Source organism: Larimichthys crocea, chromosome IX, assembly GCF_000972845.2.
Source record: "Larimichthys crocea isolate SSNF chromosome IX, L_crocea_2.0, whole genome shotgun sequence".
Taxonomy (NCBI): Eukaryota; Metazoa; Chordata; class Actinopteri; family Sciaenidae; genus Larimichthys; species Larimichthys crocea.
This window is the reverse complement of record NC_040019.1, coordinates 2865680-2881650: the sequence shown is the minus strand read 5'-3', so window position 1 is coordinate 2881650 and position 15971 is coordinate 2865680. Positions and strand designations below refer to the sequence as shown.

At 44.1% G+C, this 15971-nt stretch overlaps 1 protein-coding gene across 1 annotated transcript in view; it reads right to left on the bottom strand.

The window, feature by feature from the left end:
- LOC113746459 (netrin-G2-like) overlaps positions 1 to 15669 on the bottom strand; it is a 38686-nt gene extending 23017 nt beyond the window's left edge. Inside the window, exons 1-3 of the mRNA XM_027282226.1 lie at positions 15146 to 15669; positions 12958 to 13718; positions 1818 to 2461 (exon numbers count right to left, since the gene is read on the bottom strand). Coding sequence (XP_027138027.1) covers positions 1818 to 2461; positions 12958 to 13176 — 863 coding nt within the window. The 5' untranslated portion in view covers positions 13177 to 13718; positions 15146 to 15669. The remainder of the gene's footprint in view (positions 1 to 1817; positions 2462 to 12957; positions 13719 to 15145) is intronic.
- Between the last annotated feature and the right edge of the window lie 302 nt (positions 15670 to 15971).

Here is a 15971-nt window from a genome sequence, read left to right as displayed (position 1 = left end):
CTGTGCTGAGCCTGAAAAGTGGCTGTGATCAATACCTGCAGGCCCTTTCCACAGTGCCAGAGGGCTGTTTGTGTGTGTGTGTGTGCTGTGTGCTGTGTCAGCATCCACTCAGGACTTCATCAAACAACCCCCATACCTCCACTCCACACACACACACAAACACATAAAACGCCCCCATCAGCCAACGCCCCTCACAAACAGTTGCTCATTTTCACTTTTCCCCCTCTCACCCACCACCCCCTATCTTTCTCTGTCTCCCTCTCTCTCACACACACACACACACATTCGCACCTCCTTCCTCCCATTCCACGCCATCCCGACGAGGATGTTAAATACCATTCAAATGTCAGCCTGCCGTATTGATTGGAATGATAATTCTGAAAGGTAGGAGGGATGGCTTGTTGATGCTAAGCAGCCGCGTGACGGACCGAGCATCCTTCACTGTCACAAAGTTGCCATGTAAGGGTTCCCGGCTCCCCCCGACAGAATGTGGATGGCGGGTTTACGTTAGACCACCGAGGCCGCGTGTTTCTGTCATTAATCATTGTCCTCACGGGCCCGGGTGACAGGCAGGCCAGGATTCATGTTGAGAGATAGGGTCATTTTAAAAAACGCCCTTAGATCAGAGTGTCTGTGTGTGAGTGTGTGCTCGTGAATGTCAGAGCAGAGGGTATGTTCATCACCAGGTGGTTTTCTTTTATATGTCAGCTTCGAGAGACGACAGCAGTCTTTGCTTTATGATTAAAAATGTGATTAAACGTGTGGAAAGAGTCATTACTTCAGGGAAGATCAGCCGCTGTATAAAAAAAGACACTCTCTCTAACCGGCACCTACTGTAGCCATGCTGTCTCAATTTATCTGCTGATGTTTTCCGATATCCATTTCTACTGCTGCCCCAGTTCAGTGGAGGTGAATGGCAAGCGCTGAAAAATGACACTGGGAAATAGTGTCAATAATAGTTTTCGCAGCATCTACTTCCTGCTGAAGGAATAGTCCCAGTGGAAAGCCTTTAACTTCTGCACCAGAATAAACCCCGAAGTTGGGAACAGTTAAACTTTACTGACACTTTAGACTGAGAGAGTTTAATTCATGTCTCACTGCAGTGAATCGTACTATTGTGGTATAAACAGAGATGCAACTAATAGTTGATTAATCAACGTTGTAGTTACCATTAAATTAATAACTGTTTTTGAGCATCAAATTGTTTTGCTGTTACTGTTTTTTGGGGGGATGGTGACATGCACCCTGGAGTCGAACCCGCGGTGTTGCAACCAGGATGCAGCTTTTCATACATGGTAGCCACGGGACACGACTGTTTTGATTCATCTTAAAGCAAAAGTGTCCAGATTCTCTGATTTCAGCTTCATGAATGTGAATATTTTCTGTTTTTCTTTTAGTCCTCTATGACAGTAAACTAAATTTGGGACATTTTGAGGATGTCACCTTGAGCTCCAGGTCAACATTTTGTGTTGTCTCCAAAACTCTGAATCACTCATCAGTGGACGAGTCTCACAGCGAGATCTCGAATCAGCGTTTTGGTTGTTGACCGAAGTTTTCGTCACGTTTTTGTCTCTCCCTCCCGATTGTCAGCTTTCGTCTCAATAGCGAGTGTAAAGTGGCCTTTAGGGAAAACGTGGGAGATGTAAGAATGCAGTGAGATTTTCGCACCACATAATTATCGTTTAGCTGAATAATAGAGCACTTCCTCCTTGTAAATGTTTGGTAATAATTATTTCAAAGTGTAAACAAAAACCTTTTATATATGCATATATCGCAGTGCAGTTTATTTTAAATTGAGCATCAACCTTGACCCTCACCTGGCAGGTACCTCGATGTTGGAGATGGCATAGAAGTACTTGAGCAGGTTGTCTCTTTGGACGTAGGTGCCTCCGAGGGCGGGCCTGAGAAGCCTCAACCTAAGGTTGGTGAAGGTGAAGAAGTCCCTCAAACCCTTCATACTTTCCATGCGAGTGTACAGGTTGTCCATGTTCTGCAGCCGTGATCCTGCAAACACGGCAAAGCGCGCCCGCACCTCGAACTTCACGTTCTTGTCGTTCTTGGAGCCGACCCAGCGCGAGTACTGCTCGGTGCAGATGACCCGCGTGATATTGGTGGGCGAAAGGTCTTGCACGCGTCTGGGTAGCATGTTGAAGGCGTCCATGCAGTCGTCGGCGTAGAACTGGTAGGGCTGCCAGGAGCGTCCGTGATCCATGGACTTATCCATTACCATGATAGTAGGACGCCCGTACTCAAAGGTGATCTGGATGTCGTCCGTGAGCTCCAGACTCTTGTTCCAGGACATGGTGATGTTAGCCAACAGGGGCTCTGGGTGTCGTCTCCATGTGACTGTCTGCCAGTAGGTGAGCAGGCCGTTACGTTCACGGTCCTGCATCAGCTGAGGAGGGTGGGCCAAGTCTGGGTTGGAGGCATCACACTCGTCACTGCACAGGTATGGGTTCTCCTAAAAGACAGATGAAGACAAAACAGCAATACATCAGTCAGGGTTTGAGAAGGAATCTAATGATAGTCGCCTTTGGGTAGTCTTTATGAATTGTGTTTGTGTCCTGTTGCATTTAAGTACTCATAAGTTACAGAGCACACAGCAGACGGTACTCAAAAGCTAGACTGATGGAATAAAGGGGTTTTTGACAGAGAACATCAAGATTAGTTAAGAGAGCAAGATCCACCTTAATAGCCTTATTATTTCAGTTCATAATGTGCTTTGATGGTGCGTATTCAGCCCTCCCCAAAACTGCAATTAATCAAATTACAAAGTAATTGCTACATAGAGAACATGGGGCCTTTAGGGTCCATGGGGCTGTTGCCTGCTTTGCCAATTTGTTAATCCGGCCTCATGCAGACTTTGTCAAAAATGTACTTTCAGCTAAAAATGTCTGAACTGATGAGAAAACAAAATTGCAGCGAAATGTTGAGCTCAATGTCTGAGTCTAGACACCTGAAAAGTATCTCGAGCTAAACAATTACTGTGTCTGCATCCAGTCTAAAGTATAGATGTTCCCCTTTATGTGATCATATATCATTACTGACTTTTCTTGTTTATGACTCTACAAAAAAGCATCCATATTGTCCCCGCAAAGGGTGGTGCTGTGTGTGTGTGTGTGTCTAAAATGAGGAGTGCCTTCAACTCCTCGCAGAGAGGGACAGAGCTTTAAAAGTAAACTTGCCAAACAACACAACAGGAAGTGTGAAGGTCAAGAGGATCGTGCATCATCACTGTCTTTGCATAGACAGCAGAGTGCCGCTGCACTTTTTAACTCCAGAGAATTGATCCACCTCCTGCTAGTGATGCCAAGACTTTCAAGCCTCGGCCCTTTCCGCAGAACTCAACGGGATTGAGTACAGGCCTCTTTCTATCTAACTTCACATGACTTTCTAAATTTCCAGTCCCACCCCCCTCTCTCTCTCTCTCTTCCACAGTCTCTCCGGCTCATCATATTGAGACGTTTGCAGACATTTCAGTCAAATTGATGCAGCTTTACTCATGTAAGCCAGTTGTCTGACATCTACATCAGCACAGAAATTAAATATTTGCACAGAGAAATCCCAGAGATCCTCACAGCCATCTCTCCTGGTGCTTAATTTGCAAAATGCAGCTGTATCGCTGTTTAGATTGTACCGCGTTCTGAAGGCTCCACACGGCCTCAGGATGTACTAATTAGACTGATAAAAGGTTATTATTTTCCTCTCGTATTTAGTCGTACAGTCATTCATCATCTGAAAGGGGTCATTACTTGTGTTATTTGACCAAGTATTCATGATATACAGCCACCGGCTTATTTCATTATAGTTAACCGTGCACGTTTGTAGCATTACTTGAAAATCCAGACCCCAAAACTATCATTTCTATCTATTAACCGATTCATTTAATTTTCCCCAACAAAATCATGAACACTTTTCTGCTGTTGGATTTTATTAAGGTGAAGGATTAGCTGCAGATGCCTGTGACGTTTCCGCTCGGCTACGTTTCCGACCTCCTCTCCTGTTTTCTACGCTTGCACTAACTTTTATAGCAGTAAATTATTTTTCTTTTATTTATTGGAAATCCAATAGACCTGCGTTCGGCTTAACAAGCTCTTGATGGAGTGCAGAGTCTTAACATATCCGTTCACCTTCCTCCTTCTCTCGCTCCTTTCTTCTTTTTTTTGTTTTGTTCCTTTTCTCCTCGTCTTGTAATTGTGGCGCTTAAGAACGCGACTAGCTCATTTCAAAAAGCTGTTTGGTAAAAGGTAATGGAAATTATGTTGACGACAACAACAACTACAGGGAAAAAAACAGCCCATTTGCTTTTGTGATTATTTCTGGAATATTTTTAGATATTTAAATAAGTTATGACAAAGAACAAATGACTAAGAGTAGTAAGATGCAAGGAAGGAGAAGTAAAGCTCTGGTAACATCAAATATTTGCTCGAGCAAGGCACTTAAATTAACATTTCACCTGCACTGACAAACATAAGCTTCTCTGCAATTTATACTGTTTACATACTCATCTTTTTCTCTATTAGTCAAATAAAAAAAAATCTTCTACAGTATGCGTCGACATAAAACAAATCCTGTTTAACCTTGCAGCCTGTCTGCTGTGTCTTTGTAAAGCACCGGGCCCCTTATTTATCAAACTTTCAAGAATTACAGCCAAGGATGCTTGAACCGGCCAATTTAGGAGTGGGGGAAGAAAGAAAAAAAAGTGTTCAGCTGAAAGTGAATAATAAGGCACTTGTTACAAAGCGACTGAGTCCTACTTTCAGTGAAGAGTAATAGCAACCTTTAAGAGCAGAGCTCTCAAGTGATCACATGATTAATCACATGTATGCTCGGAGCAGGAAACAACACAAGGTTTTACCTTCTATCTGCCCCTTACATTGTACTCGAAGAATGTCTGTATGTGCTTTGAATTTAAGTTCATTTTATTTGTGTGTAATCCTTGATACATCCAGCAGCAGTTGAAAACAATGTAATGATATACGTAGGGATTGATAAACAGGGATTAAATAATGGGAAATTTGGCTGAAATGGAAACAGAATAAAGCAAACCTAGAGTCGAAATGCATGAAAAGTGATTACAAACTAAATCAGTATCGGCTTTATGTTTTGTTGTTGCACTAAAGTTTTGTAACATGATATCAAATGTTCAAATAAAAAACTAATACTTGGCTAAAGCTCTTCTAAATTACACATATTGCTTCAGTTAAAATAACATCCACCTTGACGAACGTCTGTCTCATCTAGGATCTAGTTTATCAACTCTAAGAGACGGCTGACGCTCACGTCATCTAAAGAGCGTTTAAGACGTTTATTCACTCATTTTTTGATTAATGTTTATTTTCCTTTTTTTTTTTACCTCATATTAAATTCTTACAAGAAAAATCCAAATGGACGCTGAAAACTGTGGCAACACGGAATGAAATATTTCATGCGGATTCACGCTTACTCTGATTCGGAGTGATGTGCAAAATTAATTCACCTACTTTGCCATTTATCAAATTATAGCGACACGAACACGAATTACACAAATTGATGGAGCATTAATGTAACGTAACACCGCAACTGCTTTAAGTTCAGCACAGCAGAATTAGGTTGCATAATGACTTAAGTGATATTCCACCCTCTGTAGACTTTACTGTAAATAGCTTCTAGTTTCATACTTGATGGAAATGTCAGTCAGCAGGAGGCTTTAACAAACCAATGCACGAGTCATGTGCGGGGATTCAGATACAAGTTGTGTGTTTGGCCATATTTTGCGTGGAGTGTTTGCAACATACCGAGCAGACAGATGGGAAGCGGAGAAGTGGATTATGAAGTAGTTTTTTTTAAAGTTTCCCATGTGTGTTTTCACACGTTTCCATTCTAAGTAACATAAATTGAAGCTGACCAAACTTTCGACAGCCACCTTTACAGGCGTACAAAAGCTGATTGTTCAATACTCCAAAAAGATTTTTGGGTGAAGTATCACTTTAAACAGCAGTTTCTCCTTTGTGATGTAAGCTCTAACGTGAAAGCGATACTGCATATTATCGATGTACTGTGCAAGCACAGATCGTGTGTCACCGCTTCTTTTCAGACGTTTTTTTTTCTTTCTTTCATGTCCGATGCCAAGAATCTGCACCCGCCGACAGTTCTGCCTTTTGAATAAAGTCATTGGACTGCACCGAGGGGAAAGTGAACAGTCAGTCAAATCCACTCTAGTGGTCTAATAACAAAAGCAAAAGTTACAATCCTGCGAGGGTGAGATTATAAATCATCTGATTTATGGTGACAACGCAGAGTGGGGAAAACTCCAAACATAAGCAAACGCTGAGCCCGGTGCTGAGGGAAGCTGCACGGCACAGAAGACAATATACAGGATCATGATGCATGTGAAGACACAGCAAAGAAACTACAGTATCTGTATACCAAGAGAAAAAAAAACTGCTGATAATCTGTCTCCCTCTCTTCTCGCTGGAACGACATAGTAGCATTGTTCTGTATCTGATAACCCAATTATCCCGGTTGCACTGACTCAGATAGAGATCACTGTCAGCGCAAACACACTTAGGATGATAATCTACAATGCTCATAAAACAACTGCAACTGGAAAAAGTCATTAGAATTAGACGAAGGAGGTTATGGAGAACGTCAGCAGGCGGGGGAAGCTACTGTCGTGGCCTTTTTTTTGTAGCTCTACATTTGTGCATCTTCTGACCTTAGTGCAGACACACGTTTGCACACACGGGACAGGATTAGTAGGCCTGTTGTTCTGGAGATGACCCTCGACCTACAAATCCTATTGAAAATGATCGCACTGTCACACTGTCCCAGATACAACTCATACAACTCCATATAGGTTAGCTCCCGGAGTCTGTTTGTGGTAGCGCCTTATGCATCTTAGGAAGCGTGTGCAAACTAAACAGAAAGTCTTTTTACATACTGTTGTCTCTCTGTTGGACTTGAGTGTCTGGTCAAAAAGCTGCTGTCTGCTCTGACCTTTCTGGGCCCATTAGGATTAGCTACAGTAGAGGTGATATGTACTGTAATATAGGCTGAAAGATTGTTTTTTTTATCCCCCATGGGAGACTTACACACGAGGTTATGTTTAAGCCCTTTGTGTGCCCTGTCCTCCTTATCCCACTCCGGCCCACTATGTAATATAGATATATTATATATATATCTTATATATATCTTATTATATATATATATGCCAGGATACACGTACCCGCAAACACACTCTCCCACACATGCATACGCACGCAGATCCCGGCCAACTGCTGCGGCAGGTGGCCCGCACTGCTAAGCCCCTCCAGCAATTATCCTCGCTGGGATCCTGTCTCCACGACAACAGCCGCCATGATGCCCCCACCGATGAGTGACTTCCTTGTTTTCACTTGTGGGAAAACAATGTGATTCAAAACACTCGTTAATAAACTCCTCCAGGGCGAAAGTTGTGCCGCCGCCGCAGCTACGAGGACTGATTGCAAAAATGCAACTTACCTCCTCATAAACATCGGTTTAGAAGTGAGTTATTTGAGTGTTTGGACACTAACAAAACATTACCGGTTGCCTACAGAAACAGCAAGCTGCACAAAGAAAACCTGCACGTCCTTCCTCGCTCTCTTCCCTACTCAGAATCTTTTCCGTCACCGCCTTGCCCTCTCCCTCCTCTTTATTTCTTCCTCCACTTATAGAAGTTTCTAAGTTATATTGCTAGCAAGGGGAATAAAGGTAGGGACACACACTCAGAGAACACAATTTATTTTGTTTTGGAGAAACATCAAATGAAATGACCCTCCCATTAAAAAGGCCACAGAGGGGAAGAGAAAGGGATATTGCTTTTTCACTTATAACGTTAATCTTTTATTTTGTCTGAGGTTTTTTCCATCATACTGGAGATTCCTGTTACCCTGAGTGAAGATGGTGTATGAGTGTGTGTGTTGTCTGAAAACCCTGTACATACATGTGTGTGTCTGTGTGTGTTAAATTGGAAACACTTGCATTTTACTTTAATTACCTGAAACTGTGATTATTAACTCGCTGTAAAATGTCTCACCAAGGACCAAACAGCAGTTGGCAAGTGTAAATGTGTCTTAGCCGTGTGTGTGTGTGTGTGTGTGTGTGTGTGTGTGTGTGTGTGTGTGTGTGTGTGTGTGTGTGTGTGTGTGTGTGTGTGCGTGCAAGCAAAAGTAAATGTTTTCTGTAGGCTTGTGTGATTGTGTTAGAGGAGGGGAGAAGAAGGACAGAGCAGGGGACAGCACAGCAGATCGCCACAGCCGGACCAGGTCGAGTTATATTAGGAAGTTATCTAAGAATTCAGCTGATACACTGAAAGAAGAGAATATGAAGACGCACTGATGAGGTGAATTCACGTAAAAGCTATTATCTTTTTATAGACGTCTGGTATTAAATCTTAAACCAATCACAAAGGAGGAGGAGATGTAGAAAAAGGCAGACGGGCTGGGAAAGGATTTAAAGCTTTGGATTGTGCAACATTTTTTATATAAGCCGATTTAGCATTGCACTCCTGTAGATCAGACAGTTTTTAAAAAGAAGGATGAAGATCGACGATATCGGCTTGTCAAAACATGGCGCCTACATTACCAACAATGCAACTCCGTCGTTCAGACGGAGATTCACGTGTGCCTTAAGCAGAGATGATGAGCGTCCTACAGAAATCTGGTTGGCTCTTCAAACATCCTCCTTTTTTTTCACACAGGCAGTACTGTAGTCTTCCCCAAGACCTGTAAACAGACTTTGATGTGCAAAACCAGCAAACTCCCCCTTTAATTAAGGAGCTGTGTTAGGAGATATTAAAGGGAGATGGTGGTCAGCCCGTGTGTTATCATATTCTTGTCCCTTGGTTACATTTTACTATCACTTCTATTCTGCAGATTTTCTTTTTGTGGAAATTTTGGACTCCCGAAAGAACAAGCATAAACTAGGACAAGTTTTAAATCAACAGGAATCAAACAGACTTTGAGTGTGTCTGGAAGTAAACACAGAAAATATCCCTTTTTAGAAATCCTCGTGTTTGAGCGGCTTTCTGTCGGTTTCAAGTTTTCTGGCCACATCTCTACTCGCCTACCTCTCGTTGTAAAATTTTGTGGGAATGTGAACTACAGCAAGAGCAATCTTAATAATGGCAAAGAGTCTCCTACAGCTTTACCCGCACAACATAAATCATCTCAAATACTCGTCTTCAGACATTTCCAGGGGACTTCTTCCTTCTGTCTGTCTGTCTGTCGCGTTGAAGTTTTGCTGGAAAGCAAAGAAGCTCGCGCTCCTCGTGTATTTCCCAAACGTCTACAGCGGAGGTAAAAATTCTACGAGACACAAATATGATGATGACAAAATTTCCTTTAAACTGATCACTCGTCAATGAGGCCGCTCTCTCACCGGCTGTAGTTTCCATACATACGCCGTCTTGTCTCCAAATCAGTACGGCGGTTTTCTACGTTCACCTCAGACTAAGCCTAAGCTTATCCTTCTTAGTATCACCTCAGCGAGGGATAAATCTCACTTATAACCACCCCCCCCACATTCTGCCAACACATCTAAACGCACACTGATCACTTTCAACTGTGTCCTAATGGGGAAGCAAGCCATGCTATTACATCACCACACCCTCCTCCCTCTTTTCTTTTTTTTTTCATAGTCACTCTTTTTCTGTTGCTCTCTCTCTCTTTTCTTTCCCTCCGTTAATCATGCCCTGCGCTGTCAAACCCGCCTCACGCTGTGCCCAAATTCACCTCCAAGGGTGTATTATTAGGACGCTGGCTACCTGGGCTACCTTTTTTTTTTTTTATACCCCAGGGAGATGCATCTGGGATGGCCCACTGCTGGGTGTGGGTGGCCCTTTTGCATGGCCTTGATGGCCCCACTGCTGGGCAGGGCACGCCAGCCGGGCCTGGCAGGGCTACACTGGGCAGGGAGTATGAAGTATGGCCATAGGCCCAGTCTGGGAAGCACTGATCTACGCTACCAGCTGCCATCTTCCTCCCCTTCCTGCAATGCTCCCCTTCCGCTGCTGCGCGGCATCTCTCTCTCTCTCTTCTCATGTCTATTTTTAGAGCTGGCTGATTTTCTACCTTCTAAAACGGGCAAATGTGTTGTGGAACAGGAAGGTGTGGGGTGTGTGTGTGTGTGTTTTTTTTTTTTCCCTTTCTAAGACTACAGTGCGCCAACTCGTGCACATGTTTCACACACACCCCTCTCCTGTTAATGTCACAGCACACTGTACATTCCTGTACACACACACACACATTCCCATTTGCATTCGGCTGCTCTCTGTTCTCCGCCCCAAGAGAGATGTTTGATTGAAGGTTTCGGTTCAGAACCAAAAAAAAGAAAAAAAAGAAATAACAAACAACAGAGCGGCGAGACCTTTTTGAATGCAGCATTCTTATATCGACACTGTGTGTACTACTGTGGAACCGTGGTCTGATTTCATCTTTCTGCTTAGCTAAGCTTGGATCTTCCTCACCTCTCGCTCATCATTAGCTATCCCCCCCCCTCTGCAACACACCTCCTTACTCCATCATCCATCCACTGCAAACTCTATAGTAGCTATGGTACAGAGAAACTACAAAGAAACTATTGAAGCTCCTTAACACAGCACTAGTGACAGTAGCATCTTTGTCAAAGTGCTGGAAGCCCGTCATGTTGAAAGAAGCCAACATGCTGGCCTGTTTTGGCTGAGGAGAAAGGGATGCTGCATTCCCAGAAAACAAGGGAGATAAATATGTATCCCTGTGGATATGGAGGGACCGAAAACTACTGTAAACCAATGCAAGCACAGGAAGCTACAGTATGCCTTAACATCAAAACCCACCACCCCGAAAAGTGAATTCTCCAATAGTTTTTTAAGGAACACACTGTAGCACTCATGGGGTGAGAGAAGGGGGAAAAAAATTATTTTGCATCTTCCGCAGTATGTCTCAAGTCTTATTAAGGATGAGCAGCTCTGCGCATTGGGTGATGCAGTGTTTTTTTTTTTTTTTAGTGCCCCCCCCCCCTCTCTCTCCCAGTGCCCTGACTTTCCCTTGACTTGTGGGATTGCTGAATGAGTGAATGTAAATGTACACCAATTAGATAAGAAACTGGCTTTTCTGTAAAGCTGCCAAATCCGGGGGCAAGAGGAAGACGGGAGGGAGAGAGGAAAAAAAAAAAAAAATGCCGCTTGCCTGAAAATAAATGATCTGTATACCAATAACTCCGACTAATACCCAGCTGGTTGGTCCAAAAGAAAGACAGAGGAGACGTAATGGCCTTGATTCCCTGCTGAACTTTGTGTATAGATGGATTAAACCTGTTAGGGGTAGATGTGGTGTGAATGCGCGGCCAAAATGCAGAGATTTACTGTTAGATAAATGCAAAAATATGGATTATTACATGCTGGAGAAGCATTTCTTTTGGCTCAATTATCTAGTTACATATTAAACTCTACTCTGCGCTCTCATTATGTAGGAATTTGACTGACTTCTTAAGTAAACTTTCATCTCGCAAGCTTCTTCAATCTCTAAATCCCCCCAGCGAGCGCACTAGGGGTGCCGGTACAATCCCCACAGCCACGGATGACCTGAGAAGAACCAGAACTTTCCACTATAAAGACGCCGTCCGATATAAAAGTGCTGACTAAGCCCAGGCTCCTTCCTGTCCCGCCCTCTATACACTCCCCCCCCTTCACTTTCTTCTTCTCTCACCAGCGCACTCTGGATCCTTGGGATGAAGCAACGCTGGCTAACCCCTGTAAGGAAGCCCATTAAGGAGCCCATCAATATTTCATCATTGCTCACTCAGAAACATAGTTATAGAAGTTTCCAGGCCAGGGCCATTAGGGGGCAGACGTCAATACGTTATGGCAGCGAGCATCTCTCTTCTCTCCACCCCCCACCCACCCACTCTCCATCTCCCTCTCTCTCTCTCTTTCCCTTGCCTCCATCTCCCGTCTCAATAGAAGTCATCGGAGAGGCTTTCCGAAGACGACAGTGGTTTCCGCTCCGTCTACATTAAACAAATCATTAACCATTAGGTTTCCAAGGAGCACAGTATCCTTTCCTGCTCCTGTCAAATGAACCCCAAAAGTTATTAGCATCAATAAGAGGAAGGGAGCGAGACTCCGGGTGGAAGGTGGTTTGTAAAAGTCTGTCCTAAGGTAACAAATCTGCAGTCGCACAGAATGCAAACACCCAATTAACAGCATGACGTGACTGTATAATGTGATGAAGACGCTCTGTGTAGAAACACTTTGACTCATGGCTGTTGAGACGGGTCTAGCACCTTCGATTCTTCAACTTCAGGAGGACCAACTTGCTATGAATCAAACATAAAAAACTTTCCACTGAAGAAGCAAGGCAGGCGGGAAAACTTAATTGCAGTCTTCTTGGGATTACAATGATTTTATAACCCTTATTTCAAATTATTACACTTACATTAGCCCGGGATGGGAACTAGCCTGCAGGCTAAAGTCTGTTAAATACTGCTGTGGCAGACATTTTAACGAGTTTTCCTCCAGCTCACCCTTCAGTGTCCTTGAAACTAAAAAGGTACCCCCCCATATGCATTTTACCAGGGGGAAATGTGAGGTCCTCTGGAAGCCAAAACCAAACCGGAACCCAGGCTGCCAAGTCCATACTAATGTAAACAACACCTCCGGACCTCTCTGAGGGAGGTCGAACCATGCCAAGTCATTGCACTTATGTCATCCCTTTTAGCTTTTATAGTGTGAATCCTGCTCTGACTTTAATTAGACCCCCTTTTTTTTGTGTCATAACTTTTCATTGTTGTCATTATTCAGCTTAATTGCATGACCCTGTGATCTTGTTAATTAAAAATCAGAATAGGTTACAACTTTTAACACTTGGAACTAGATGATAAATATATTTAATTCATGTTTTCTGCACGTGTGTTTGCACTGTGGCCACATTTTAAAGTTAATACAGATATAAAAGAAAAAAAGTCCCATGAACTCACCAGAGTGCAGAATCTCTCGGGTGGATTCCCACACGTGATTCCCGGCGGATCCACCTTGATCCGCATGTAGTCTTTCATGGACGCGGATTTCGGCTGGCACGCGTACTGCTCCCACACCGAGCCCTCATCCGTGCTCACCAGGGACTTGCACAGTTCGTACTGGCCCAGAGTGGAGGCCAAGCAGTGCAGCAGCAGCAGAAACACGACCTGGAGGAGCATGGCAGGCTGGGGGGGTGGTGTTTGGAGCGGGGTCCGGCACAGGGTGAGGGGGCCACGGAGCTCAGAGGAGAGGTGAAGCGCATGGAGCGGTGATCATAAGGAAATAGTGGACATCCCTACCACCATACTGCTGTACTGTGAATTGAGAGGTGCAGGTAAATTGACACAACTCCCCTTCAGGCTTTTTTAAAAGACAGGAGAACACTGTACGGCGACTTATCGCTCAGTGTCTCTTCACAAATATTGACGGCCCCCGGAGAGCCGAGAGAGGGACGCGCTCTTGTTTTGACGGCTGACTTCCTGAGGAAGATGGTCGGTGGGTGGAGAGGCGGATAATGTGACAGAGATTAATCTCGGCATACACTTTAACCATAGTGTTGCTGTGTGTTGATGGGAGAGAGATGTTAACGCGGGTCCATGTCTCAGAGAGCTGCGTCCTGCGGGGTAACAGTGGAGCTGGTCCGGGAGGATGTTGGAGAAGCTGCTGCGTCTTCAGGTATATCCATTGGACGAATTGCACTGGCCGAGCTCCTCTGATTGTCCTGGTGCGAAATGAGAACAAATGTTACTGTAATGAGTAATGCATCCTCATCAGTTCAACACATCCTCAATCTTACTGTAAATACAGCGACATCAGCTTCGCGTGGTGGTTTCTCTTTTGCATGAATAAAAGTCTTAAACGCGCACTCCAATGGGTGGGTCGCGTTCCTATTTTGCAGTATAATTAAGCCCTTAATTATGCTGTAGTAACTTAGGCTAATTTAGCTCAGAAAGTGGGAATAAAACATCTCATTCATCTTCAGACTCTAAGGAGAACTTTAAAGTGAATGTGTGACACAGCAAGGTTTTTTTCTTCTTTCTTCTAAATATATAATGCGGGCATGTTTGGTTAAAATCCTCTGTATCCTGCAGTGCACACGGCGATATTTAATCTGAAAGAGCTGCACATTAAATCCGCAATAAAAGGCGCCGCTCCGTGTGGATCACCTTGTGCGTAAAAACACGTGCTGCTGCCGGGTGCCACCTGCGCGTGTAAGAGTTGTAATTGCTCCTATAGCTGCACAATGCTGAAGAAGGAGGCAGATGTTGTTGTTGTTGTTTTTTTTACAGACATGCAATGATTGCACTGCAAAAAGGAAGATGTATTTAAAAGCCTGTGACACACATTTTCTTAAAATATGCGCAAATGCGCACAAAGGGGGGACTCAGGAATCGACTTATTTCCAGATTTTTCTTGAATCAAGTGTCATTTTCTTGCGATTTTATGAATTCTAGGCCTTTTAAAACGATTATATCCCACTTTAGCACACTGTCTTTCATTTAATAATAAACTTTAAGCATAACTAACTGCACTGGGAGTCGTTTTATTCACTTAATTTGACCATAACTCGATCTTAAACTGGATACACGAATAAATGCATAAATATGGCATGACATTTTTTTTTTTTTTTTTTTGCAGCGTGCCCATCAATTGATCATAATCCGACTGTCATCCCCCAAACACACACACACACACACACACACACACACACACACACACACACACACACACACACACTAACTGACTGAGAAAGAAGCCTGGTCCTTTGCACAACCTGTCCCACACACATGCAGCCCTGTGGACTCACTGACTTAGTTCAAGCTGTCAAGTGAAGTCGCCAAAGCTATTTCCCCGTCACTGACAGTCTTGTAGGGGTGTGTCAGCTTCTACAGTATCCCCACCGCGCAGCATCGCTCACACCGTATGGATGTTGTACGTTCACCAGTTTAACGCGCAGGTTTTTTTTTTGTGTCTAAAACAAATGTGGATTAAGCTCAAAGTCGCTCTCACCCTCCTCTCTGTTCTGATTACACCGGAGTGGTCCGGTCTGTAATGTGTGTAACTCAGAGAGAGAGAGAGAGCAGCTTCCCGGTGCAGACTTGCAAAGAGATAAAAATAGAAAAAGCGAGATTAATATCAGATACTTACTTCTAACGCGCATCCGTGAGACAGGTCAGCACTTTGTGTGGCGTTGGGCTGCGTTCACGGTCCCCTTCTTTAGGTTTAAAGAAAGATTAAAAAAAAAAAAAAAAGAAAGGATCCCCCCCCACCCCCCTCCCGATCATCCACTGTACTCGTTCCCCGCCGCGGTCCTCACTGTACTCCCGGTTATCTTGCCTGGCTGCCCCGGCTCGCTGTTTGTTTGTTTTTTTGCCTTCTGTCCGGATACTTTTTCTTTTTTTATATATATATATCACACCGTGAATGGCTGCGCACGGTAGATCGGTGTCCTAGATCTAGAAAACGGCTGGAGAGGAAGAAGAAGAAGAGAAAAAAAAGAAGAGGACTGAAATTCCAGCGTCAGGGAGTATCAAAAGTATAAAATATTGACTTTGAGGAAAGGCTCGTGCCCGCCCTTCTTCTCCCCCCCTCTCCTCCTCCTCTTCCCACTTTACAAGCTCGGGTTTACCCGGGATGCTCAAGGGCAGAAAGAAAGAGAGGAGGAAAAAAAAAAGGCTTTATGGAAAATATCACCCTCCCTCCTCCTCCTCCTCCTCTCTCTCTCTCTCTCTCTCTCTCTCTCTCTCTCTCTCTCTCTCTCAGTTAATGCCCAGGCTAAATCCTTTTACCATCACTTTCAATCACTATCTGAGCTTTTATCTGCTCTAGCCCTGCTGCCTGAACCGAGGCGGTGCAACTTCCCCTTCTCCTGCTCCAAACTGTTTCCCACCAGGTCCGGTCTGCACCTTTCTCGGCTTAAAGGACCAGCGAGGGGGGAAAAAACTGGGACCCGGTGTTACTGTACACTCGCCCT